The sequence below is a fragment of the Rhea americana genome, unplaced genomic scaffold, assembly GCF_003343005.1.
Source record: "Rhea americana isolate MKP2758 unplaced genomic scaffold, rheAme1 scaffold_71, whole genome shotgun sequence".
In the NCBI taxonomy this organism is placed as follows: domain Eukaryota; kingdom Metazoa; phylum Chordata; class Aves; order Rheiformes; family Rheidae; genus Rhea; species Rhea americana.
This window is the reverse complement of record NW_028186879.1, coordinates 343967-369817: the sequence shown is the minus strand read 5'-3', so window position 1 is coordinate 369817 and position 25851 is coordinate 343967. Positions and strand designations below refer to the sequence as shown.

Genomic DNA, 25851 nt, shown 5'->3' with positions numbered 1-25851 from the left:
GTAACAATCCAGCTTCAGTACAGACTCTCAGCCTGCAACATCAGTCACCTCTCAGAGTGACAGGAGCCACCATAAAAGCATTCCTGCAAGAGAGTCCTGAAATCTTCAGTGAGTACAAGCAAGTCTGTTGCTTCTATTTTATAACAGCAATACAACAGTGCCAACAAGGTTGATGTTTCAAACGATGCTGTCATTTTGGATAAAAGCTACAGTCTTGCAGTGCACCTACTATACTTACCAATAACATAGGAAAGAATTAAATTCCATCCAGTAATGAAGGCCCATAGCTCRCCAACAGTCACGTAACTGTAGAGATAAGCTGATCCCGTCTTAGGTACTCTAGCACCAAATTCTCCATAGCAGAGTCCAGCCAGCACAGAAGCCAAAGCAGCAATCAAGAAAGAGATAACGATGGCAGGTCCTGCATTTTCTCGTGCCACGGCCCCAGCCAGTACGTAGACACCTGCACCCAAAGTGCTGCCTACACCCAGAGCCACCAAGTCAAATGTATTGAGGCATCGCGAAAGCCGACTGTCTTCTCGAGTACAGTCCACATTTTTTCGGCGAAGAAGCTGGTTTCCCAAATTCATAAATCCCTGGCACCCCATCTTCTTGTTTGGTCCTGCAATAAAAATGCTGTCATTATTAGTTGAATCAACCACACCCGGAGAAATAGTGTCATTGCATAGTTATAATGCTGCAGCTTTGTTACCCTTAAACAGAAGTATCTTCTCACTTACTTCCCACCTTTTTACACTGCAAAACAGCTCAGCTGGCTTTTTATCTAGGCGTATCACAGGGATTTAAAATAAATAAATAAATAAAGCATTCTTCTGCTTCCTACTCCTATTCACACTGTGGAGGCTGTACAATCCTGGGAGGGCAAACTGGATTCCACCACAACCACTGTACCATGAAGGACACTAATCAGATTTACAGTTGCACAGGCTACATAAAAGCATGCGAGCCAAAAAAGTAAAGCCTGTCTTTCAGATTTCAGACTTGTTTTCCCAGGCTAAGAGTTAAAAGAGACATATATACAGAAACATACATACAGATATAAAAAAAGACATATATACAGAGATGTGGATTTAGATAGATATATAGAGATAGTTAATCTTTAATTTCAGAGGTGAACTAAGATGACCGAAACTTGTGAACATTATATCCCAGAATATGGCACAGCTGAATCCTACATGTGCTGCTGTCCCTAGAGCACAATGCAACCAGGTGCACCTGTGTAAGTCACACTATTTGCAGTAAGATAGACCCACAGAGACTTTTCCTGTCTCTAGGCTCCAGCTCCAGCCAACTGTTAATAGCAGCACACGCAGGCATTGTCTAGACTGTACCTACTAAAATACATGCTATCTGGAGAAAAGATACATAGAATCACGTTTTAGTCTACTTGGCTACACTGATATAAAAGCTCAAGCTATTTTGTATTTGCATCAACTAAACCAAGAGCAGAATGTAGTGCTCTGAAATTTTCAGTCCCACTCAGGACTGATGTCCTGCAAAACAGGGGTATTTAATGAAACCATGGAGCACTGTTTCTGCCTATGCTCCTACATCAGCAATATGCTTCAGAAGGCACATAAACATGTAATTTTTCACATGTACATTGTAATGGCCAATGTGAAAGGCCAACAAAGCCTTTTAGATCACCCACATACTGTAAGCTACATTCTGCAGAAATACTCAGCCTTTGCTCATAATGCAGGYCCAACTTCTACTAACGTACGTAGGGCATCCAGTACACCTGGAAACAGAAGAAACACATCCTAACACAAAGAGATGTTTATGTGCACACAATTAGGCTTTTGCCATTCCCACATATAGACGTGTTGGCATGGCCAACTTGTCTATTCACTATCTCAGTTTAGGTGCAGCTCCCATGCCTGGGCCTTTATAACAGGATTATCAGCAGGGTAAACCAAACTCCTCTGTGTAGAGGGATGCTTGAGAAGCTCCTTCTGGAGTTTCTTCTCTCATCAGAAATGTGCCTTGCTCTGGTGCTCCAGAGGAAGATTTTGCTATGCAATTCATGAGGCCTACAAATTTGGCCATACGCGTACACATTGATCTAACAGAGACAGTAACAGCGCTCATTAAAAGCTATAATCAGTCAAACTAGTATCGCCAGCAGTCGAGTCCTCTCCTAGAGAACAACCTTGGAACTAATATAGTCAGAGAGGCCTTTGCAAAATCTGCTCCTTCAAGATTTATGCCTTTGGACACAACGTGTGTAGGGAAGTTTYGTCCTATTCTTTCTGAGAAAAGCAAAAAAGTTGCTTCAAAATTCTTGAAAAATGCAGAGAGCAGATTGAGAGCTTCTCTTCACAGTGTTACCCGAATCCATACGTACAATATTAGAAGGGACTTCTTGCTTATTACATTGCCAAGTCCAGTCTCAGTTGTCACGGGCAACCCTGGCTCTCCCTCGAGACTTGCTAATTCCCATCTCCAGTGTTGGAAAGCTCCACCAACACTCTTCTACTCTCCGGCCAAAGTGCTTTATATGTTTATTCACGTATCTTTGTATCAAGAGTGGCCTTTCCCCCTCTTTGATGTTTAACTCAGTGGACTTTTAGAGACCAGTCATAAACCCTCAGCCTCTATTTTGCAAAGCTAAGCAATCTACATCCCATAAAAATTGGACAGTCCATCTCTCTGCAGTTGTTCAACTCTGAATAAACCTTGCAAGCAGCAATATAATGGCACAGTATCCCATTGCACCCTCTTATTCTTTGTGTCAAGAGGAACCATCTAAAGAAGCAATAAGAACATCCCAAGACCAACCACTGAACACTCACTGGGTGTCTCCTCTGCACACATCTATTTTCCTTTTCTAGTCTCTGACTTCTCACTACCAAATTCCCTATGCAACTTACAAGTTTCCTTCTAGTCCTCCTCTTCTTAAGTAACTTCTCATATGGCACTGTATTTAATCAAGTAAAGATAAAATAGCGCTGTCATTCCTCCCTTTCTCTGTAAAAAGAAAAAAAAACAATAAGAAAAAGAAATAAATAAACAAATAGCATCCCACCTTCTCCAAATTTCTTATCAAATACAAGTATCAAATGAATCTGCCAGTCTCTCACAGATAAACTCCTTTATCTCTTTGCTATTCTACAGTTAATTGACACCACCTTTGTCTTGACAGAGGTTTTATTTTGCTGTTACACCACTGATTTCATACCCTGGTTCTTTCTGATTGCTTGTCTTTGACCCTTCTCTTCTGAGTTTGACTACCCACTGGTTTTAACCACTTTCTTCAGCCAGTATTCTGCCATCCTACCTTCATTCCTAGCATCACCATCAACAGAATTTGATAGTTGGATACTAAGATGCTCTTCAAACCTTCTGTAGGTCTTGCTGGATTAATTCTAATACAGATACACAAGGAAACATGCATTGAAATACAGCAAATTGTTCAACACTGAATAAACCTTGCAAGTAGCAACATAATGGTACAGTATCCCATTGCACCCTCTTATTCTTTGTGTCAAGAGGAACCATCATTCTGAATGGGTCACTGGCAGAGGAAACCCAACACTTGTGCAAAGCACCAGGAAGCTTCAAACATTCCAAAGGAATCACAGTCAAGTCATAGACCACAGAAAATCTACACCTAGGTAACATAGATGTGTGCTGGTACTGACAACAAACTATAATTCCTTTACAAATAAATTTGACTCCAAGCACCAAACCCACTATCTCAGGAGCTTTATTCAACTATTTAAGGGCGCAGTACATCAGCATATTCGTTCTAAGCAGGAGTGCAGAAATGATTTAGAAGTGAATCTCCCTACTGTTCCCATTTACCACACTGCAGTTCACATTGCAGTGTGGTCCAACTACCAGGTGTCGAACGCACAAGAACAGACAGGAGCTTGTCCAAACTAGTCTTCTCTGAAATCTGTGTAATGCASACATCAGGATCTCAGCAGTAACTGTTCTGCTCTGCAAAATTACTTTGGGTCACATTACTTCCTAATGTATACATTACTTCCTAAGAGAGATACGGCCTGTGAGSATGAAGCGCTGCTTTCCTCTCAGACTGCATCCAGGAGTTCAAAAGAGCCCCAGCCCAATCTCCAAGCTGCACCATCAAGCCTAACTTCTGCAGYAGGGCTTTTAAATGTTTCTTCATTAATTATGGAAAAGGAAAAAAGCTATTTTATGTATATGCAATGCAGGACTGAGGCATTCACTTTCAAATAAATACCTTCCTGCAAATCAACAGTAATATGCATTGTACACTAATATCAATAGTATGCACAGAATAATACATAGATAAACATATTGCTAAAAGTAATTTACAATATGATCAAGTGAGATTTGTATTTCATCTGCTCCAGCTAAAACTCAAGAGTAAAAAGTGGAAAAATGCATGCTATGAAGCTGAGCTAATTGAGCCAGAAATTAAATCCAATGCTTTGACTTTGCCACCACAGCATCAACTACAAAATCAAGAAACTCCTCACTTTTCCAAAAGACAGCAGTCATAAATCTTGGCTTAAATCTCTTTCCCCTGGCCTTAAACCTAGCCCTCCTACTACGAAAAGTAATTAGAATCGCTGAACAAAGTTGAGGATTTCAAAGTCCCACCGTGTCTGAAATTATCTAGTCCACCAACAGCTCTCAAACAGCAGCTACATTCAAGAGAGACACAGATTCAAACAAATGGAGGAAGGTAGACTTCAGGTCAATCTTACAAAAATCTCATTTAGTGAACCATGGGAATTTCCAAAGCACACAGAGATGGAAAACTTTTCTCCCTTCAGAGGAAAGACAAATTTTTTACCTAGGTGTTTTCATATGTCAGTTCTTCCACGCATTCTCTTCTGCAATCTTAATCTTATGCGAATATGTGTCACAGCCAGAACTGCTTTCAGCTGGACAGTTGCACACTTCTCCAAAAGCAGGGATAGCGTTGTCATGAATTCTAAAGTAGGGTAAGAGAACAAGAGAACTGCAGTGAAACCTCCCCAATGAATTTCATTATATTATAGAAAGTCAATATGACTCCTARGCTTTACTTAACTCCCATCAGAGTGATAAAGAGATTCCACTCTCTGAGTTTTAGAAAGACTGCTGTGATGGGGCTAACTCATCCACCCTGAACAGTAGTAGTAGTAGTTTACATTCAGTCTGGAGAAATTCCAGTGCTGTGCACCAAGAAAATATGTTACAAAAGATGTGGAAAAAAACTCCAAAACAAAATGAAAAAAATCCCATCATAAACTGCAGCCAACTATGAGCAAGATATCCACAGGAAATGTCTTAATGGCTTTATTTTCCAAAGCTAGTCTGAATATCAAGATYAATTTGACTGAGGACCAAATTCTGGATTTCAAATACGGATTTATTAAGTGGTACAGGAATATGAAGACCAGTGAAAAACAGTTTACCTCTTGCTAAATGAACATGCTAAACCTTATGGCAAAGTTTAGACACTGAGTGGCCTGAACACAGGAGTTAGAAGCAACACCAATGAATACTTGAGTCATAATTTAGGCTTTTATTAAGACAGAAAATAGAAACAATCTGCCACGCTCAGGGAACGTGCATGCAACAAGGTCCTGGAGAAAACAAATACATCTTGAGTTAAAGGGAGGTGGCCTGCCTGAGCAAGAAGTTGAGTGATGAACCATAGGGTCTGCAGAGACACACCACGGTAGGACAAGGCTTGCCTGCCCTTTGCAGAGGCCAGCACAGAGCCCCCAGGAGGCATGGAATGACCACTCTGGGACTTAGCTGAAGAAAGACAGGGAAATACTGGGAAAGCTACATCTGAGCCACAGACTACTAAACACTGTGAGGGGCAGGAAGTGGGAAAGGAGAGCTGTTTGGAACAATGGAAATGTTTTGCCTGAGACCTTTCCTCCTGCCTACCTCCTGCCTTCGATGYTTCCTTACACACTGTGTAATCTGGACATACTCTATCATCTGAGAGTAGCATTTGCATGTTTTGCCAAATATCATCTTTCACTTTAGGGAAAGCAAAAGGTAGCATGTTTTTCACAGAATGAAGAAATGGAACTGAAGAATTCATTGTCACTGCATGTTGAACACACCTAAAACAGGAACTGTTAAAAAAAAAAAAGACCCAAGAAAAGAAACAGTGGAAGATAGGCCCTTTGGCAGCTGTTGAACATAACAGTCTACACAGAGCTCAGAATCTTCTCCATTTGCCAACTGCAGAGCAGGATCATACTGCTAATGCCTTATTCTCAGGCTCTTTCCAAAGGCTGTTGATACTGGTTAGGTAGACTTTTAGTCTGATCCCATACTGCAATCCACATTTAGTGTGGCACAGAGCATATCACATACTCTGCAGAGAAAGCTCTCTGGCATTTTGTCCAGGGTATGATTAATTTTCTCTGAATAGTTAATCTGGTTTGGTATCAGCTACCAAACTGCTTCAGAAGAGATCTTCCTGACATCTTTCACCTTGGCTCCAGGTTGAGACTATASGATCAAGCCTTCCCAAACCCCAGTGATTTGCACACCTGAGTCAACACCAACCTTGCTGAATGAAGCAAGTTTATCCTACAACRTGCTGAACTTTTCTTACAGAGAAAACCAAACTGAGGGAGGATGGTAACTTGCAGGGTTGGGTCATGCAGTTTGTAAAACAAAAATGTTTGTGATGTGCACTCACTCTCCAGTGTGCTAGTATACACAGGTTTCTGTGGTGCCTACATAACAGCAATGGGACTAACTTTTAAGTGATACATGGCACTAATGATGCATTTACTTTCAGCATGCAAGTGACCTATMAATTGTCTCCATATATTGCACACAGATCTAAGGAGGATGTGCTCTGTTGTGAACAAAAGCAGAAGCTGGGAGTCAGGCTGTGCAGCTTGACATTATCCTTCTCTAAGTGCCTCCAGTTAAAGATGGATTGTGGTTCCCTGTTGTTCAGAGCCACTCTCCCTCCCCCTTTCACCATCACTAAAATCCGAGGAGCTGCAGATGATAAGATTCTTTCAGGATTTGGCTCTATGCCTCTGCTTCAAAAACTTAATGCCTAATAATAGTTGTAGGCCATTTCCTACATAGCCATTTAATTTACATTTAACTAAAGCCAGTGTCTTGCAAAATGAACATAACTCAGTGGTGCCAAACCAATRGAAATTTTATCTTCGTACTGCAGATAAAGGCAGAGCTGGTACCCGACTGCCCTCCYTTGTCACATACTTTATGACAAATCACTCTTTGGGCAAGAACTGGACTGGRGAGAGGCAACCTCTGTGAGAGAGAAACAGCTCCTGGCAGCAGGGAGATCAGGACACTAGCGTGACCAGTTTCAGGAGCAGGGTGAGGTAGAAATTATTGCTACAGGATTTATTCGTAGAAAAAAGRTGGGAAGGGGAAGGGGAAAGGGAAAGGGAAGAGGATGCTAGTGACTTATTTCAATCTTACATACAGCTCARGAGTACCCCACCACATTTTGGAGCTTCATTAGGTATACCTACAGCTATTGACAGCTGTACTATGGCCACCAGGAATAAAGCAGAATGGCTTTTTAAGGATAATTTGTTTAGAGGGGGCACTATTTAATTACGATCAACTTTGAAATTAAGGCAAACATCCTGAAATTGGCTTCATGCCAGCAGGCAGTTTTCTGGTGAAAYTCAAGATCAAGATCTCAACTTCACTCTCCCCAATAAACTTTAGAAAGTTTACRCATTTCTCTTGTGAATAAAATGCCATCTACAATCCTTGCAACTGTAAGCAGGATGCAGGGTCCATGAACTGCAGCCTTTTCTGCATCTCCTCATGCATAGCATTATCTTTCATCTCATAGATGAATGATTACCATACTGAGCATCTCTTACACATTTTTGTTGCTTTTGAAATAGAAGATACCAAATCAACCTTTAACTTTCAATTATAAACACAATAGTTCAAAGTGACCTTCAATAATGATGTCAGCAATTTTTTTTTCAGAATAATCTTTCCATTTCACAGGATAACTACAGCAGCCATTATACCTCTGTCCAAAATCTTTCTGTTACCATTTGTTATCTTCGCAATTGCATCAAAGAGTGATTTCAGAGGAAATTATGATTTTTTCCTCTTTAGAAGTTGGATCTGCCTGTGATCTCGCTTTCTTAAATAGCTGCTCTTGACTTTGAAGTCAGGAAACATGTTCTAGGCTGGTTCCTCTCATTCTCACTCSCAATCATATTAGAAACTATAAGTACTTTTTAAAAATTTATTTATGGTCAGTACTGTTGTGAAATAATGCAATTCTAATCACATAAAACACTTCTGGAGTAGTTTAACTCCAGAAAGTGATACATAACTATCTTCAAGGACAGTCACAGTTACGGAAACATGATCTGAATGAACTGAAATTCGCTTTGTTCTCCACACACACRTAAGTATCTGACTTTCCCTGCTGCTATAGCTGCTTGACAGTGATCAGGGTACAAATGCTAGAGAAGATTTCTGTGATCCTAGGCACGAACTCCTGAAAAGCAGAGAGAGGCCCCTCTGTGCCTTGGTGAACCTTGGCTGCAGTGCAAGGAGCTGGCTAGACATCACCATGTCCCTAATCTCCTACAGGGCAGCACATGGGACAAGCTTTGCATTGCAGGGCAGGAGTTGCTCTCTTCCTGCCAATGGCAGGGACCTGTAGGACTGAAGCAACACTGAGAACTTCATAATAACTCTCATCCCCATTCTCTCATCCCTCAAAATCATCACTGGACACAAGGGCCTGGTCTGATTTCCACAACTCACATCAGCTCCTGCTTTTCATGCTTCCTTCAGCAACCTCGGAAAATGTGGATACGCAGCTTCTTACGCTATGGCTCACAAAAACCACTGAGTCCTGAGCCCCGAGCCTCAGCTTCACCTCAACGCACTGGGTACTTTGGACTTCAGCAGAGGACAAAGAAACTCAGCCACATGCAGCTTTGAGTCCTCAGGGAAACAATGACACACCTAGATAACCTAACAAGGTGGATCCTGAGGCAGAGGTCACATCCTTGGGTGAAATCCTGTCCTGCTGAAGTCAACGGCAAAGCTCCCGCCGACTTCAATAGGGCCAGAATTCCTACTCGTCCTTGTCTATTATTTACAATGCATTTTATGTTTGTTACTTTTGTTCWGTGTCCAAATTCTTATGCATTGATTGTATTGTTTTTTAAAATAAAATAAGATATTCTTCCTCCTCTTATCTAATAGTTAACATATCTATTATATCAGGTTTATAGATTTCCTTCCCCATTAACAACATTTTAAAAGGGGACAGTCTTCAAAACAATCCCGTAAGAAAATAAGCAATCTTGCATCTGGTTAACAGCAAAAAGGAAACCATAACAAACATCTGTCCAGCTAAACATAAAACACCATGTGTAAAAATAAGCTGACAAGGCACCATTTTACATAAGAGGTGCTATCACTTCCTAAACAATTACAATTTGTTTCARCTTCTAGAAACCACTCCTTATCTATTTCAAGGCCCTGCTGCTTTTGAGAATTTTCTTCTCAGCAGCCAACTTCAATTTGCAGAAGAGCATAAAATTAAAGCAGATTATTCAGAACAAGGGTTTTTATAGCAAGCAAAAAAGAAAACCCCAGCCTAATCCTGCTGCAAGTATAATGAACTCCCCAAACAGCTCATTTGAGGAAGTAAAAATAGAATATCCTATATGAGTTGTCCCACATATGCTTACATTCATTTTGAAACACAAGGAAAGGTTAACTGCCATTGGAACACCTCACTCACAGCAAAGTGACATCTCATGGGCAGTCTTAAATCTTCCTCAGCATCCTAATAATCTTGAACAAATGTCTCCCCCACACAGCAATAACGTCACCACTGCTAATCTGCAGGAAAACAAACAGGTWGTACTTATGCCATGCTGATATGTTTGGCAAACAATGCGGAATGGGTTTGGCTCTTTATTTTTATTTTAAAACTTGTGAGCTTCCTGAACAAGCTGGCAATGATGACACCAACCTTTTGATCAATAAACAGGTAAAATATCCATTTGGGAGCCTTTTCCAAAAGGCCAACTTTGCTACTTTCATCATCACTTACATAGAAGATCTACTCAGCAGGAGAAGAAATGGAAAACCTGAGTTCTTACTATTTCCATTAGCATTATAGGCATCTGTAAAGCGTCACGCTTAGCCGTAGACTCCTAGCCGTAGACTCCTAGCTGCAAAAGTCAACCATCACTGAGACATGTCAGCCTCAGGTGTAATCCAAAACACTTACTTTCTGAATTATAGTAGAAAGTAGGAAGTGTGTCAGATTCATCCAAAACATCTTGCTGTGGAAAAATCTACAAGTGTTTTGCTAAGTTACTCTGCAACAACTGACAAGGCAGAAACAAGAAGGCTATAGCAGATGCTTAGCTTTCCCCATGAACATTTAAACTAAGTCACCATCTTGAGTCTTTAGAAAAAGCAGCAAAAGAAGTGGCATCAGATTCAAACATTTGTTCAGTGGTGTCTCCAAAGMTTGCTATAAGCAACCCTGACTGGCTGGGCTGGAGAAGGAGGACAGCTTAGAGAAGATGGCCTTGGGGCAAGTATGGAGAATGGACTCAGAAGCTGTGGTTGCAGTAATCTGCAGATGCCTGCCAACAGAGAAAAGGCTTCACAGCTAATATAGATACAGGCTTGACTACGCATTGTCATTATGTGAAGTTGGAATACATCCTAGCATGGCACCAGCAATGGCTAAAAGCCTAAGCCAAAAGCCATTCCAGTAACTGCAAATCTTCGCATTGTTTTCACTGTGTGTAAAAAGAGGCTATCCTGCTTAAATATTTTGACGAGGCAAGGCATTTCCTACTCAAAAGAACAAAGTTGCCCAGTTAAATATAAACTACACACTAAACAGAGATAATGGCATATACACCGAAGTGGGCGTGCACTGTACACAAAAATACAATCCTAATCAGGACGTACTGCCCATAAAAAGCAGACCATATTACTTTCCTCTTTTGAATGCAGCTGCTTTAATGGCTTGAGAAATGTGTTGCTTAGGAACCAGCCCTCTGCCATACACGGCTGGGGATTGTGCAGGTGACTGTGGATGAAGCTCCTGAATGTTAGCGATATCTCAGAGGCAGTGTCTCCTGCTGTTCTCTAGGCAGTCCAGAGCCCTGAAGAATTTCCTCAACTGGAAAAGGAGCAGTAAGGTATTCACTGCTACACTGCCTACTTACAAGTAATCATCAGTGGAAACATCAATTCTGGCTAAAACTGAAGAATTTGCTGCTGGCAGTATTATCAACAGAGAATACACTCTAAGGGACACTGCAGTTTACCTGCCTGYTTTCTGAACTGCCATGCCTACTGTCTGGAACAAGACGAGAAATTCCTTTCCCATCATAAGAGTTTTTGAGATTGCCAAGATTATTCTATTCCTAAATCCAGAAAAAAAGACAAAACTCTAAAATATTCATGAGCAAAAAAATCTCCCGAAAAATTTAAGACAGAAAAACCTCAATATTTTGTTTCAATACCCGCATAAAACTGGATCTGGCCTATTCAGTATCATAAATTAAAATTCAGTTTGAAAAGAATAGTCATAGAATCATAGAATCAGTAAGGTTGGAAGGGACATCTGGAGATCATCTAGTCCAACCTCCCTGCTCAAGCAGGGTCACCTAGAGCATGTCAGACAGGGTTGCATCCAGGCAGGCCTTGAAGATCTCCAGAGAAGGAGACTCCACAACCTCTCTGGACAACCTGTGCCAGTGCTCCGTCACTCTCACAATGAAGAAATTCCCCCTCACGTTCAGGCAGAACTTCCTATGCTTCAATTCCTGCCCATTGCCTCTTGTCCTGTCACGTGGGACAACTGAAAAGAGTTTGTCCCCGTCCCCTTGACACCCTCCCTTCAGGTACTTGTACACATGGATAAGATCCCCCCTCAGTCTTCTCTTCCCCAGGCTGAAGAGGCCCAGCTCTTGCAGCTGTTCCTCATAGGGCAGGTGCTCCGGCCCTCTCATCATCTTTGTAGCCCTACGCTGGACTCTCTCCAGTAGCTCCATGTCTCTCTTGTGGTGGGGAGCCCAGAACTGGATGCAGTACTCGAGATGAGGCCTCAGCAGGGCTGAGTAGAGGGGCAGGATCACCTCCCTTGACTTGCTGGCAACACTCTTCCCAATGCACCCCAGGACACCRTTGGCCTTCTYSGTCACAAGGGCACACTGCTGGATCATGGTCGATTTGTCATCCACCAGCACTCCCAGGTCCTTCTCTGCACAGCTGCTCTCCACAAGGTCAGCCCCCACCTTGTACTGCTGCCTACGGTTATTTCTCCCTAGGTATAGAAATCTGCACTTACCCTTGTTGAACCTTAGGAGGTTCCTCTCCGCCCGACTCTCCAGCCTGTCCAGGTCTCTCTGAATGGCAGCACAGCCCTCAGGTGGATCAGYCACTCCTCCCAGYTTGGGATCATCAGCAAAMCKGCTGAGGAGGCACTCTGTCCYCTCATCCAGGTCACTGATGAAGAAGTTGAACAGGATGGGACCCAGTACTGAGCCCTGGGGGACGCCACTAGCCACAGGCCTCCAACCAGACTCTCTGCTACTGATGACGACCCTCAGAGCTCTGCCTTTCAGCCAATTCTCAATTCACCTCACTGTCCACTCGTCTAACCCACACTTCCTGAGCTTCTCTRGGAGGATGTTATGGGAGACAGTGTCAAAAGCCTTGCTGAAGTCAAGGTACACAACRTCCASTGCTCTCCCCTCATCCAYCCAGCCAGTCATTCCATCCTAGAAGGCTATCAGATTGGTTAAGTAGGATTTCCCCTTGGTGAATCCATGCTGGCTACTCCTGATCACCTTCTTTTCCTCCATAGGCCTGGAGATGACATCCAGAACGAGCTGTTCCATCCATCACCTTTGCAGGGATGGAGGTGAGGCTGACTGGCCTATAGTTGCCTGGGTCCTCCTTCTTGCCCTTGTTGAAGACTGGAGTGACATTTGCTTTCTTAATGTCATTTAGTCATTTTTGATCTGAAGGGAATGTTTCAAGTTTCCAAAATTTAAACTTCAAAATTTCTAAAACACAACTTYATTGGAGCCCATTCTTTTCCACAAAGTTTCAGCTGTGATTAATACCAAAGGTGGCACATGCTAAGGCATTCAACAAGTGAAAGGCTAGATAGAGTTTAATTYTTTTCCTTGTCTATTGTAGAAATACAGAAAGCATTAGGTTTAATTTGCAGTGGAGAATATCTAATACTAGGCTTAATTTGCAATGGAGAAAATCTAAYGTTTGGATCAGATTCTAACTGCAGAAACAATGAAACATTGGGATAGGATACAAGAAAGTGAGTCTCCAGTATCCAAGGATTTTAAGAAAAGGTTAGAAATATTCCTCCTAGGTATAAACTGGATATACAGCATCCTGCATCAGAGCAGAGAAGACCTGGGCACAGCTGGATAGTACGTTTGCTTTGGCAGCAAAGCCAGGTTAAACCTTGCATCCATGTAGTCCTATCAGCTAAATCACCCCAGTAGCTGTACCAATATAAGCACTTGAGGAACTGTGCTGGAAACTGGAACACTGGAAAAAAAAACAATTATTTATATCCCCATACAAAAAAGTGGGGGGGTTTGTTGTTTTTTTAACCCTGACCACTTCACTGGTTTGATCTTCAGCACAACCTTACAGAGAGCTGAACAGGCTGAAGGGGTGGTAAGCGAAAAATCTCCCACCAGCTCCACTCAGTCTCAAATAGTTCCTCAGCATGTCTTCAAATTACACTTTGCAAGAAAACGGCTTGATTTAACTCCCTCARTTTGTCATAAAACCCGAGGGGATCTCCACTGATAATGAGACTTGCCAAATAAAATCCTGAGACAGATTGCCAGGGATCTACCCTAAATGACATATTGCCTGTAATCTGCCAGGAATTCAGACTTGATATTGAGCAGAATAAAATTATATTCTAGGAAACAATATTAAGTAAGTGAGCTTATGTCTTCTTTAACCCAGATAAAATGGAGACAAAGCTTTGCTTCGATGAAACATCTGGTCATGTCAGTCAGCATGTTTCAGCCATGGCCTTTAGACAATAGTCCTTGGAAGAAGTGGGAAATGTTCACTGGGGAGATAAGGAGGCRAGTTAGACTGAGACTGAAGTTGGTATGTTACAATGATATAGGAGGAAACAAATAAACAGATTAAGAGCCACAAAGTCTATCCAAAACAGTAAACACCATCTTGAACTGACATGGGATGCATTAAGATGAGACAGTCAAGGTGAGACAGTTGGAAAGAGGCTTCCCTAAATACTATCATTTCTTCAGGAGAAAGGGCCCAGACCAGTGAGGATTTCCAGGTGAGAACAAGGGATAGATCGAAGTAGCCTGAAAGGTATAAATCATCAGAAGGTAACTTCCTTTACAGGAAAGGAGACAGAGAAGGTCAGCAGGCGGCTCCTCAGCCAGGCACGTAGCTCCTCAGTCAGAGGTGTGCAGCTTCAGCCTGGCTCCCTCCATGTTACACTGCTGCAGCGGTGACCTCCTCATGCCCACATGGGTTGGCACTGCTTCCTCCTGGGCTATGCCCAGGGCTGGCAGTGCCCCTGGGCCCTGACCTAGGCCACMTCTGCAGCACCTGCCCATGTACCACTTTGAGAAATAACTTTGGGTTTGGCTACCCCTGTAGATTAGAGTATCTGTAGATCAGCTGTGTCTCAAACGGTAGCATTCCTAACGCTGGCTTATGATCATCACACTGGTGTCCGAATTTAAAATTTCCTCAATTAAAATAGTGAGTCCGAACCCAAAGCAAAGGAACTATTTCCTTCACTGAAAAAGCAAGGGAGGGGTTTCTGTGTGAGAGGTGCTGGTGTCTGAAAAAAACGTTTCTTAGAAAAAAATGTTCTCTATACTTCAGAGGTGTGGTGTTGTTCATGCTGGCGAAAAAGTAGGCTGCGTAAGTGTCGGGTGAGAAAAGTCACACATCTGCATGAACCTAAAGAAGGACAGGAATGTGAGAACTTTGTCCTCAGCAAATATCTGCATTCCCCTTGAACATAAGTCCCCTTCAAAAGATAAACTTAATAAATTTGTGAGTATGTAGTGCTCACTTCTCAATGTACAGGGGGTGACTCTGCTGGTGCTCTGTTAACATTTAAGACAAAGCTTTTTATCCCTTTTTCCATCTCCACAGAAATGCCTGCACCGTACTACTCACATTAGGCACGAGGSAGAGAACTTAGCTTTCACCGAAAACATATTAATTCAGGGGAGGAAAGGAAGCAGCTATTGTATACAGCAGAATCACTGTGCTCTCTGGCCATCCTACCAAGATGACTATATGCTTTTGAGAAAGTTTTTGCTACCCTTGGGTATCTGCGTCTGCAAATGTCAAAGTATACCAAAAAGCCTACACCATTCTTTGGGGTTCATGCACTCTAAATAAATTAATTAGAACAGGTTTCCATTAATGYAAGAATTTTTCCATTGATTTGGAAGTCAGTCTCAAGGGCCTTCTACACACACACCTCTGAGTCAGATCTGTCAGTTCTACACCTTTATCTGGTTGTTTGCTAATGACTTGACAAAAGAAAAGAATTAAGAAAAAAATCCTTTTTCTGAGTAAAGTGAAGTAAATCTTTTATTGAGCAAGTCAGCTGCACTSCAAAATATATTACGACCTTCCAAGGGCATTTCTACGACTGTGGATCTAAGACTAAAGCATTCCTGCAAATACAATTTACACCATACCAAAAAGAAGCCTGCTGTGAAATGAGTAAAATGTTTGCCTTTAGACCCAGTATTCCTACATTCCATTCATAATTTAAGGGCTAGGGAAGGAACAATTCCTTACAAGCTCCAAGCACAGACTTTGCAAGCATAAACAAGATCTTCATACACCTCTCAGCTGGTTTGGGCAGTTGCCTTCTCTCCTACAGCCAAGAGGCTGCAAACGCTGCTGCATGTTTGCAGTTTTAAGGATCAGTCTTGACATTCTCCCTCATAGACAAATAATCTCCATCAGAGAGTTTTTCAGTAAGACATTCCTCTGAAAGATGAAACCCTGACATACACCAGATCTGCCCAGCTTGTAATTAAAGGCAAAGAYTGAGTGCCACCACCTGATCAAATTCATATTTCCCTACCCTCAACATCCCCGCACAGATTTGAGTCCTTCAGAGTCCAAGGAGCCAAGCCTACATGTTCTGAGGGCCACCAACGGCCACTGGTGCCCCAGCAGTTCAGGAACATCACGAAGAGCACAATATAGCACTCGCAGGACAGAGCCCAAAATGGGGACCTCTGGACAGTTCAGAGACAGAGAAGCAGCTCCCTCTCTTCCTCGCAGGAGCAGGTGCTGGAACYGATGTGAAGCTGGCAGATTGCTCCCCTTCATCTCGCCTCTAAAGCAGCAGGCGCTACAGCTGCAAACTCCCCCTCCACATTGGGCAGAAAGGAGGATATTGAATGCCGATGTTGCGGCCACACGCTCAACATATGTAGAATATAGAGATACCCTAACTCCCCAACAGGTCGCCTCCCCTGACTCCTCCAACAGCCCATGACACTTGGCTCACCAGGGACTGCTTTACTGGGACGGGAATTGAGCTGGGCAGGATMGCTGTGAGTCCAGCTGCCAGGAATGCAGGATGTGCTCACAGCAGCATCAGCAGTACTTGTCACAGTCTAGACACCCACAGCAAAGCAACGGCCAAGGGCAGTCCACAGAAACGGGGCACAGAGGATAAAGCATGAGGCTGTGTCAGATAGAAAGAGAGCGGAGGAAATAAAAATCACCTACCAACCTGAATTTGATGCTTACCTAAAAGCAGTGAGTGCTCATGTGACAGTGAGACCTCTGCTATCATTACAGGGGTCCCCACAGGGAAACACTGAGGCAGGCACGCCTGGTCCTTTGCTTTAACACCTCTCCGGGACTGCACACAGCAGGCTCAGAAATGACAGACACCACATTCACCTCTAAGCCTCTGAGCAAGCACTGCTCTGCTTGCTGCGATGGGGGCAGTGAGCATTCATTGCTAATTTGGGATCAAATCATGCTGACYGTGATCCACCCGCCCCAGCTCCCACAGCCAGGTTAACATTAGTACCTGTGCTGGCTCCCAAGCTGCAAAAAGCTACACAAATTGCATCATTCCACCTTCCTCCCCCTGCCAGGCAGCCGCCTCCCCGCAGTATCCCCGGCCATCACAAGCAGAGCCTTCCATTTTAAAAGCAGACTAGTAATTAGGAATAGCAACAACGCACAGTTTGGTCATTTCTGCAAATGCCACATGCAGTTGCCATGGCAGCTTCACCCACGTACTTGCCCACTTGCTGTTAAAACTTCACATGGCACAACTCGCTCCTGTTTCAGTATTTTGACCCAATCTTGCCCAGCTCTGCAGCTCTGCCCAGCTCACTCCCTTATACGCCGAGCACCAATAAAGACAAGTATTCACTGGGACAGGAGCACTTAAATTAATAAAACAGGAACATGAAGTATGATTACTGGTCTGATCGTGAAAAAAAACTCGGTCTCAAAAGTGTTTTGTACTTAATATCCCAAGCTGTCAACTTAGCACCTCATAAGCCCTGATGGATTTACAACAAAAATGTCTCTGAAAATTATATTCACAGCATTGCAGCCTAAAATAAGTACAGAGAAGTCCAAACGATCTAAGCATGATGTCTGACTGGTCTGATTACAGGATAATCAGCTGCTCCTGGTTTTACATGTAAATATCAGAGCCTAGTCTTGATATAGTCTATCCAAATAAATCTTATCAGAAAGGAGGCATAATGCTGATGTGGAACTAAGTTTCACAGTAAGGCAGGTGTGAAGTTTGTTTGCTTTTGGTAAACATTTTTTTTTTTAGCCACAAGCTCACTGGTCAGCTTTTCCCTGCTTCCCAATGGATGTGCTGCTAACATCCTCCACTGCCAGTCGCACCTCCCAGATCTGCTATGAGCAGGGGGACCTGAGCAATATAGCCCCCTCAGCCCTCTGTGGTTTGCTACTGCATGCAGAATAGCACTGGCAGGGAACAGCATTAGGCTTGCAAAGTGAGGAACTCAAATRCCATCAGTAGTACAGTGGCCCTCAAAACTTGAGCACTCACATCATAATTTAGACTTAGTTGCAGGGTCACAAGCTATTTATTCCCCAGGGCCCTTCTTTAGTCAGTGCACAGAACAGATGGTGCTCAAGATTAATTAATTAAGACTGCACAGCCAAAGAGATTACTGTCTAACAGGAGTTTTGCTTCCATCTAATCCAAACGTTCAAGGTTGTGTGGTTGTGACTCAGGGAAGTTTAGGGCAGAGATTTCCAAACCTCTGACTGTGGACTGCAGAGCTAAGCAGGATTGGGTCAAATACTGAAAGAAGAGTGAGTTGTGCATAAAGTTTTAACAGCAAGTGGCCAAGTTGGGGAAAAGGGATTTCCAAAACAAACCATATTTATCTCAGCATGTGGAAAGAAGATCCTTTTTTGCATCCCAAGAAGAATTAAAAAGGCTTCCCATTCCTCCCTCAGAGGGAATCAAGACTTTCTGAAGTTTTTTTCCCTAAAGCTAGAAGAGTGTAAATCATCCCCCAGACGAAGCAGGAACCAGTACACAGGGAATGTATTTCATGTCTCACAGCGAACACAAGACCAGAACACGACCAGCACTAACAAGGTAGAGGGACTCTTTGTCCGCCATTAGCGCAGGGACTCCACGCTGGCCAGCCTACAACGAGATTTTGTCAGAAAGCTAGTAATCTTGGCAGAAAGCTAGTAATCGTTACGTAAGGGACTCCAAGGAAGGCCCAGCTCTCACTTGAAGCTATGGGCTAGAGGGGCAGTTAGAGGGGAAGACCCAGACTCTCCCTGGTCCATCACGCCTCCCTCTCCCCTTGAGTGCTCAGGCACTGGGAGCTGTTGGTACATGCAAAGCTGGGTGCACTGCCGACAGGACGCACTGGGTCTTCCTGGAAATGTCTGAATCATTATTACACTGAGCTACAATATGCTATTGGGAGAGCAGGGCAACGGCGTGGCTTTTCTGTCCTGAACGAGCAGCTAAGCCAAGCCCATGGCAGCTCCAGCAAAACGGGAGGCACTGGCACAAAATCCCCCCGCCCCAAACCACGCCATGCTGATTAAACAGCACATCACTCCTGTTCCTGATGCCTGCAGACAGTACATGCCTTACTGACATAACACCGTCTGACCTACAGTTGAGCTASCCAGTACTGGCAGCCCTCTAAAGCCCAGAGTCCCTATGATCCCTCTCCTCCTGCCCACGCTGCTGGTCACAGCAGCACGTCTGTGCCCCACTGGTCACATGGCATTGCCCAAAGATAAAGTAAGATGCATTTAAAACAGCCAGGCCTGTCACTGTGGTCTACCTGCTGCCCCATGCTGTAGTACTGGCATTTTCTCCTCCTCTACTTCTCCCCTCCTTCCTCTCCTACCAGCTTGCTGGACTGCCCCAGAGTGAGTCCCAACTGTTTTCCAGCAAGTCAGGAATGCAGAAAATTGGCAGATTTGTCCTGAACCCAGCCATGAGACCACTGCAAAATATAGTGCAGAYTCAGGCATTATCTGGCAGTCAGTGTCACCCTGTTCTCTCATTTTGTTTTACAATTTGTACCGCAGAAAGCCAGTTCTTGCAATCTGCAATCCTCTACGGAGGAAGTTAATTCCTGCTTACGCCAAAACAACAAGTCAATTTACAAAACAGATGACCTCCAAAGGGCAAAAATGRTTTGTCATAACACCCTCTTCAACTCCATCAGCCTGGCAGTTGATCAATTTGTTGACTAAAATCTTGCTCACTCTTTCTGCTTTTATAGGAATTGTCATTTGCATCTCCATGCCCTAGAGTTTTCTCATATGGAAGTCTGCCTGTTTTGTGACTCTTAAAACATACTCATACTTTCTCGTTGTACCTGATTTTGAGAATCAGCTAAAAAAAAAAGTATAAAATTTTTGAGTTCTCAGTACCGATGTGGAACTCAATGACAGAAATAAGTGAAGTCACATGGCACATATTCCTGTCAAATGAAGTTACATGGAAATTCTTAGAAATAATAATGTCCCTATCAGCAAAGCAATATTGTTCATAGTGAATATGATCTATTTTTCTCAGGAGARAAATGTCTGATAACATCCAGTCTGCTCATACATTTTAAAGACTTTATTAGATCTTTCCATACCATCTTTCCAACATCAAAGAAAATCAGTCTTAATTATACTTACAGGGGGGAAGGTGTAAGCAGAGAAGCCTAAAGATGACAGCTTCTGAGAGATGTTGCACTATATATTTCAACATACTTCTTCTAGCACTTACAGTGCCATAAGGCAAGTCTCTCCCCAACCCTGCATGTCACTTATCTAGAACAAGAAACTTTGAAGTCTAATAAGATCTACTGCTGCTAGGCTGTTTAAACGACAGCAGGAAGGAAACAAACTATGGGCTGTAAATGTTCTGCTTAGTGCCACTGCACTGAGGCTTTGAAAAAAAAAAAGAAGAAAAAATGAAAGGTTATTTTAAAGAAAAATAACTCTGAAACAAATGATAATTATCATTTTCCCTTAAGGGCCTGAACAGCAGCATGAAAAAGGGCTGCTGTTGTGCTTTCTCTGGTGCTATGCACCATGCTGTTCTGCTCTCCAAGTATTTCCTTCTAAGAAAAAACAGGCTCAAAAGGTCTCTAACATCTGTGATGGTTTCTYCGGAGCAGCCAAGACACAATAGTGCTTCAGCACTTCTGAAAGTTTTCTTGGGGATATCCTTGTATTTCTCTACTGCTCAACAGAGTTCCTCAGTTGCGAGGAGCTGGAATCCACTCTAAGAAGTTAACTTCAGCCATCTGCAAAGATGATGCTCAGGCTAAGAGTATCATCCAGACCCCCTCTACAGTCAAAAGGGAGAGAGAGGCACCTCCAGGTAATAATTTATCCCTTCTGAAGAGAGGTGGGAGGAATGACCCTCCGGAGATGCCCTCTTCCCTCCACCAAGTATTGCAGGGGCTTACAGAACTCCCAGACAGCACTCGAGAGCTACGAAAGCTCCAACAATAACTCAGACAACTCCTTGAGCCAGAGAACTGTCTGAACCTCCAGCTGTGAAAAGTAAAAACATCTCATTGGAGTTTTATATCGTTGTACTATCCACAGAAAGACAGGTCAAAGGCTATGATCAGCTCTTTGGGGCTTTTTCTACTCAGAAGTCCACTTTCTTCATAAAAAACAATAGCTCCTCACAACAATTACATTCCTCAAAAATAGGAAAGCTTTCTGGACAAAGCTTTGGATTTCAGGACTTCAGAAGCATTAACCCCAGTGCCTTGAGAGAAAAGCATAAAAAAACATGGTTCTGCTCTTCTCCAGTTGTTTAATTACTATATTTTGCACTCTACTGCTTGTGCTGCTAGCTTTTCTGATTTGAAGAGATGCTAAACGCCAAATTCCCACCCCCATTTCCCTTGTAGGACATCAGAGCGATATCTCATAGAAATTCTTATTTTCTAGGTTCCCAGGAGTACTCARACAGCTGTTGCTTTTCCTCTTCAAGACGTGGCACATCCACCCTAATCCACTGCTCAGCTGCTGAGTTCTGGGTGTTGCCCTTTCTTCTCACTCATGGTGCCAGAACATTTTGCTGCTTTCTTCCTCCTATGCTAGCAGATTACACAGTCAGAAACACACTGTCTAATGCACTCATGGTCAGTAAGGGCTGGTATGTGACAGTAACTTCATACCTGTATCAGGTAAGTTCAGGAAGGGACCATAAGACAGATTTCTAAATATCTGCTTTGATCACTTCTTTCTATRCAGTATTTCATATGTGTTTATTCAGTGAGTTGCTAAAGCACTGGTGGACAAGTTAGAGTCTCAATTACATTACATTTTTTCCAGAATGACCTTACAGTCAGTATCTCTTAATGTCTCTATATGATTCTTATTACAAATACATAACTTGAAAAAAAGCTTCTGCTGCTGCTCCAGGCAAAGCAAAAAAGCAGGGGGTGATTCTGCTGTATTTTTCTTATTTCTTGCAGTAATTTTTTAGAAGCTATAAGCATACAAACCAGTCTGATGCACTGTCRATGTTTTACTGCAAAGTGAAAGCAAGAATAAAAACTTCGCAATGCATGTGTTCCAAGTCACACTGTTTGGGGAACTTTTTGGAAGGAGGAAAAACAAACAATGCAGCATTCAGTAATATCTTTTGCTTGGGAATTATTTCACATGGATCATCAAACAGCTGTCAGGCAGTAAACAGCTCAGAGTGGAGTTTAATCATCAATCTAGAGATGAAAGGCTATATTCTGGTTACCAGAGCCAATTAATCCCCTCTAGAATATTTTCTAAAGATACATCATATTATTTACTTTGCTAGCTGAAACCACTTTATAAAAGAGTCACTTCAATGAAATGACCTAGTTCCACAAACTCATCCACCCAGGTTTTCCAACTAGTTTATTTTAGGAATTTTTCCTTTGACAAAGACAAGCTCTTCTTCAGTTTAAAGAAACAGTTCGTTTATCAACTCACAGCAATTTCTTGCTCGATAACTTTACTCCTGCCAAATATACATCCTTATTTAYCTCCCACACTGGTGTTCCCAAATGAAATTGCTACTAGCATTACTACTGGTTTGATTTTGTTATGCTTTACGGTTAGCACTTTTTTCTTCTTTCTTATTCTATAGAACTGATTTTGATCAGTGACTTCAAATTTCATAGGAGCTTCTACTGTTCCTCTGAAATCCACAGTGTTACCTCACCCCACAGTAAAGGCATCGCTCCACTGCAGAGGTAGTATGGGGAATCAGACGGAACCTTTGGATCCAAGTGCTCCCAAGCCCAGATCTCAATATGCTTTAACCATGTGATTTTGCATGTTATCTCTTTTATAGTATCTCTTTGCATGTTATCTGCTTTAACCATGTGATTTTGCACATTATCTCTTTTATAATAATGCCAAGTGGCACTAAACCACAGCCCCCGAAATACCCCACAGTCAAAGCAAACTCAGCTTTGGTTTACTCTAACCACTGAACTGCCACAGTCCATGCACTGCTGATATCCAGAGCAGCACCATACATCCAAGTCTTCTTACAATTCCAAGTGTACTGCCCTCAGCAATAAATGTCCCCAAATAGTTGGCACCATCTCTGCTTTCCACCTCCCAAATGTCACCAGCCTATCTAAACTATGCATTGAGCAGCTCATGTGGCATTCTGGACCATTTCACTAAAACTTTGTTAAGTTAGCAATTTTTTCTGAAGATGCATCATATTATTTACTTTGCTAACTGAAACCATTTTAGTAAAAGAGTCACTGCAATGAAATAACATTAATAACATTAATTGAAATAATAATAAATAAATAACCATCGAAGCAGCTTATTGTACCCTACCTCATTTGAGCTGAAACAAATTAAAGAAGAGCTCATACTGGCATATCAGCCAGAAAACAGAAACAGCATTTGCCTCTGCCATTGGGATGCCAATTAGTAGCTGGCAATAGTAAACATTTCTGCAGGTGCAACAGCAGCCAGAGATGACACGCATCTACCCCGTAACTCAGCTCTTCTCRCATATGTTAAAATATCTGAAAACATGAGACAGTCAAGCTCCCACACAGTCAGGAATAATATGAATCAGAGCACAGTGCTATTTATTTTGAGAACCTTCCATTTGACTGAACTGTTCAAGGAGTTAAATAAATGATCTGCTACAAGAGTTTTAACCAACTGCATGAATTAGTACCAGGGACAAGCCCTARCTAAATAAGTCTGTGTTCACTTTCTTCAGAATATCAGTGTGGCTTCTAACAAACKTTCAGAAGTGAAGAACTATTAGCCTTTAATTTTCAAAGAAAACATAGCTTGCTCCATAAATATGGATAGTATTTAAYTACAAGTCATCAAAAACAGGATACTAAGTAAATTTAAAAATTACATGGACAAATAATATCCACCATGAAGGAAACAAATGACAAGGACCAGGAAAACAATGAGGCAAGTGTGAAATAAAAAAAAAACTCTATAACCAGTAAAAACAGGTGGGATATTTATCTGCACCTCTGGTGAGGAGAAACCAAGAGTTATTCTTCATCTCAGAAAAAAGGCAGAAGAAATATGTAAGAAGAAAATATGAAGCTAAATGCTACTATTAAGTAGACKATAACAATTTTAATATTTAAATAAATATAGCAATAGCATGGATTTCTCATATAACTAGTGAAGACAAAAGCAGGGCAGACACTGAGGAACAGGTCAGATTAACAGGAAAATTCATTGGGGGGTCCTGTTCCGTGAAGAAACAAAAAAAAAATATTTCCTAGAGCAGTTATTCTAATTCCTGAACACACAAAAGAGGGTGGTCATCAGCGGCGTGCAGTCTAGTTGGAGGCCTGTAGCTACTGGAGCTCCCCACAGCTCAATACTGGGTCCCATCCTGTTCATCAGTGACCTAGATGAGGGGGCAGAGTGCCTCCTCAGCAAGTTTGCTGATGATCCCAAGCTGGGAGGAGTGGCTGATCCACCTGCGGGCTGTGCTGCCATTCAGAGAGACCTGGACAGGCTGGAGAGTCAGGCAGAGAGGAACCTCGTGAGGTTCAACAAGGGCAAGTGCAGATTTCTACACCTAGGGAGAAATAACCGTAGGCAGCAGTACAAGGTGGGGGCTGACCTTGTGGAGAGCAGCTCTGCAGAGAAAGACCTGGTAGATGACAAATCGACTATGAGCCAGCAGTGTGCCCTTGTGACCRAGAAGGCCAATGGTCTCCTGGGGTGCATTAGGAAGAGTGTTGCCAGCAGGTCGAGGGAGGTGATCCTGCCCCTCTACTCAGCCCTGCTGGGGCCTCATCTCGAGTACTGCATCCAGTTCTGGGCTCCCCACTACAACAGAGACATGGAGCTCCTGGAGAAAGTCCAGCGTAGGGCTACAAAGATGATGAGAGGGCTGAAGCACCTGCCCTATGAGGAACAGCTGCGAGAGCTGGGCCTCTTCAGCCTGGGGAAGAGAAGACTGAGGGGGGATCTTATCCATGTGTACAAGTACCTGAAGGGAGGGTGTCAGGGGACGGGGACAAACTCTTCTCAGTTGTCCCATGTGACAGGACAAGAGGCAATGGGCAGGAATTGAAGCACAGGAAGTTCTGCCTGACCGTGAGGGGGAATTTCTTCCCTGTGAGAGTGACGGAGCACTGGACCAGGTTGCCCAGAGAGGTTGTGGAGTCTCCTTCTCTGGAGATCTTCAAAACCTGCCTGGATGCAACCCTGTCTGACATGCTCTAGGTGACCCTGCTTGAGCAGGGAGGTTGGACTAGATGATCTCCAGATGTCCCTTCCAACCTTACCGATTCTATGATTCTATGATTCTATGAAAAGTTTCACCTCTGTGAAAATTAAGTTTGCTGAAATGTTCTTCACCTTAAGCTGGAGTGAAAATCAGAAACTCAGAAACATAGAACTGAAATTTCACAGTATTTTATTTTGGAAACTCTAAATGTGGCACTTCTGTATAAAATATTATTCCTGAGATTTCTGGCCCACCTGCTTACGAGGCTCAAGTGGAGTCAGGGACAGCAGTAGCTGCCAACACATCATCAAAGTAACATGGCTTGGGCCAGTGCTCCCAGGCAACACTGCCTAGATTGCTTAAGCCATATTGGCAGTGGGAAGCTGTGGGAGCCCCAGCTCCAGATCTCTGAAACTCCCAAACTGTCAAAGAACCACAGACAAACTGTCATGAATCCTGTCGGTAGTGGGTAATCAGAGGGTAATTGCTAACCTCAGTGTCTGACCTGCAGTTTCAGCTATACCTCTTTTCTTTCTTTTCTTTTTTTTTTTTTTTTTCCTTTT

The 25851-nt window shown here is 42.8% G+C and overlaps 1 protein-coding gene across 7 annotated transcripts in view; it reads right to left on the bottom strand.

The window, feature by feature from the left end:
* Positions 1–25851, bottom strand: part of SLC7A1 (solute carrier family 7 member 1) — a 55322-nt gene that overhangs the window by 27060 nt on the left and 2411 nt on the right. For 2 of the 7 annotated variants that reach the window (XM_085321810.1, XM_085321811.1), the window contains exons 2-4: positions 4811–4951; positions 2895–2991; positions 239–622 (exon numbers count right to left, since the gene is read on the bottom strand). In XM_085321810.1, coding sequence (XP_085177936.1) covers positions 239–608 — 370 coding nt within the window. In that variant the 5' untranslated portion in view covers positions 609–622; positions 2895–2991; positions 4811–4951. Of the gene's footprint in view, positions 1–238; positions 623–740; positions 750–2894; positions 2992–3301; positions 3433–4810; positions 4952–25851 lie in introns of those variants that run through there. The other 5 variants (XM_085321812.1, XM_085321813.1, XM_085321814.1 and 2 more) reach the window with 5 other exon arrangements.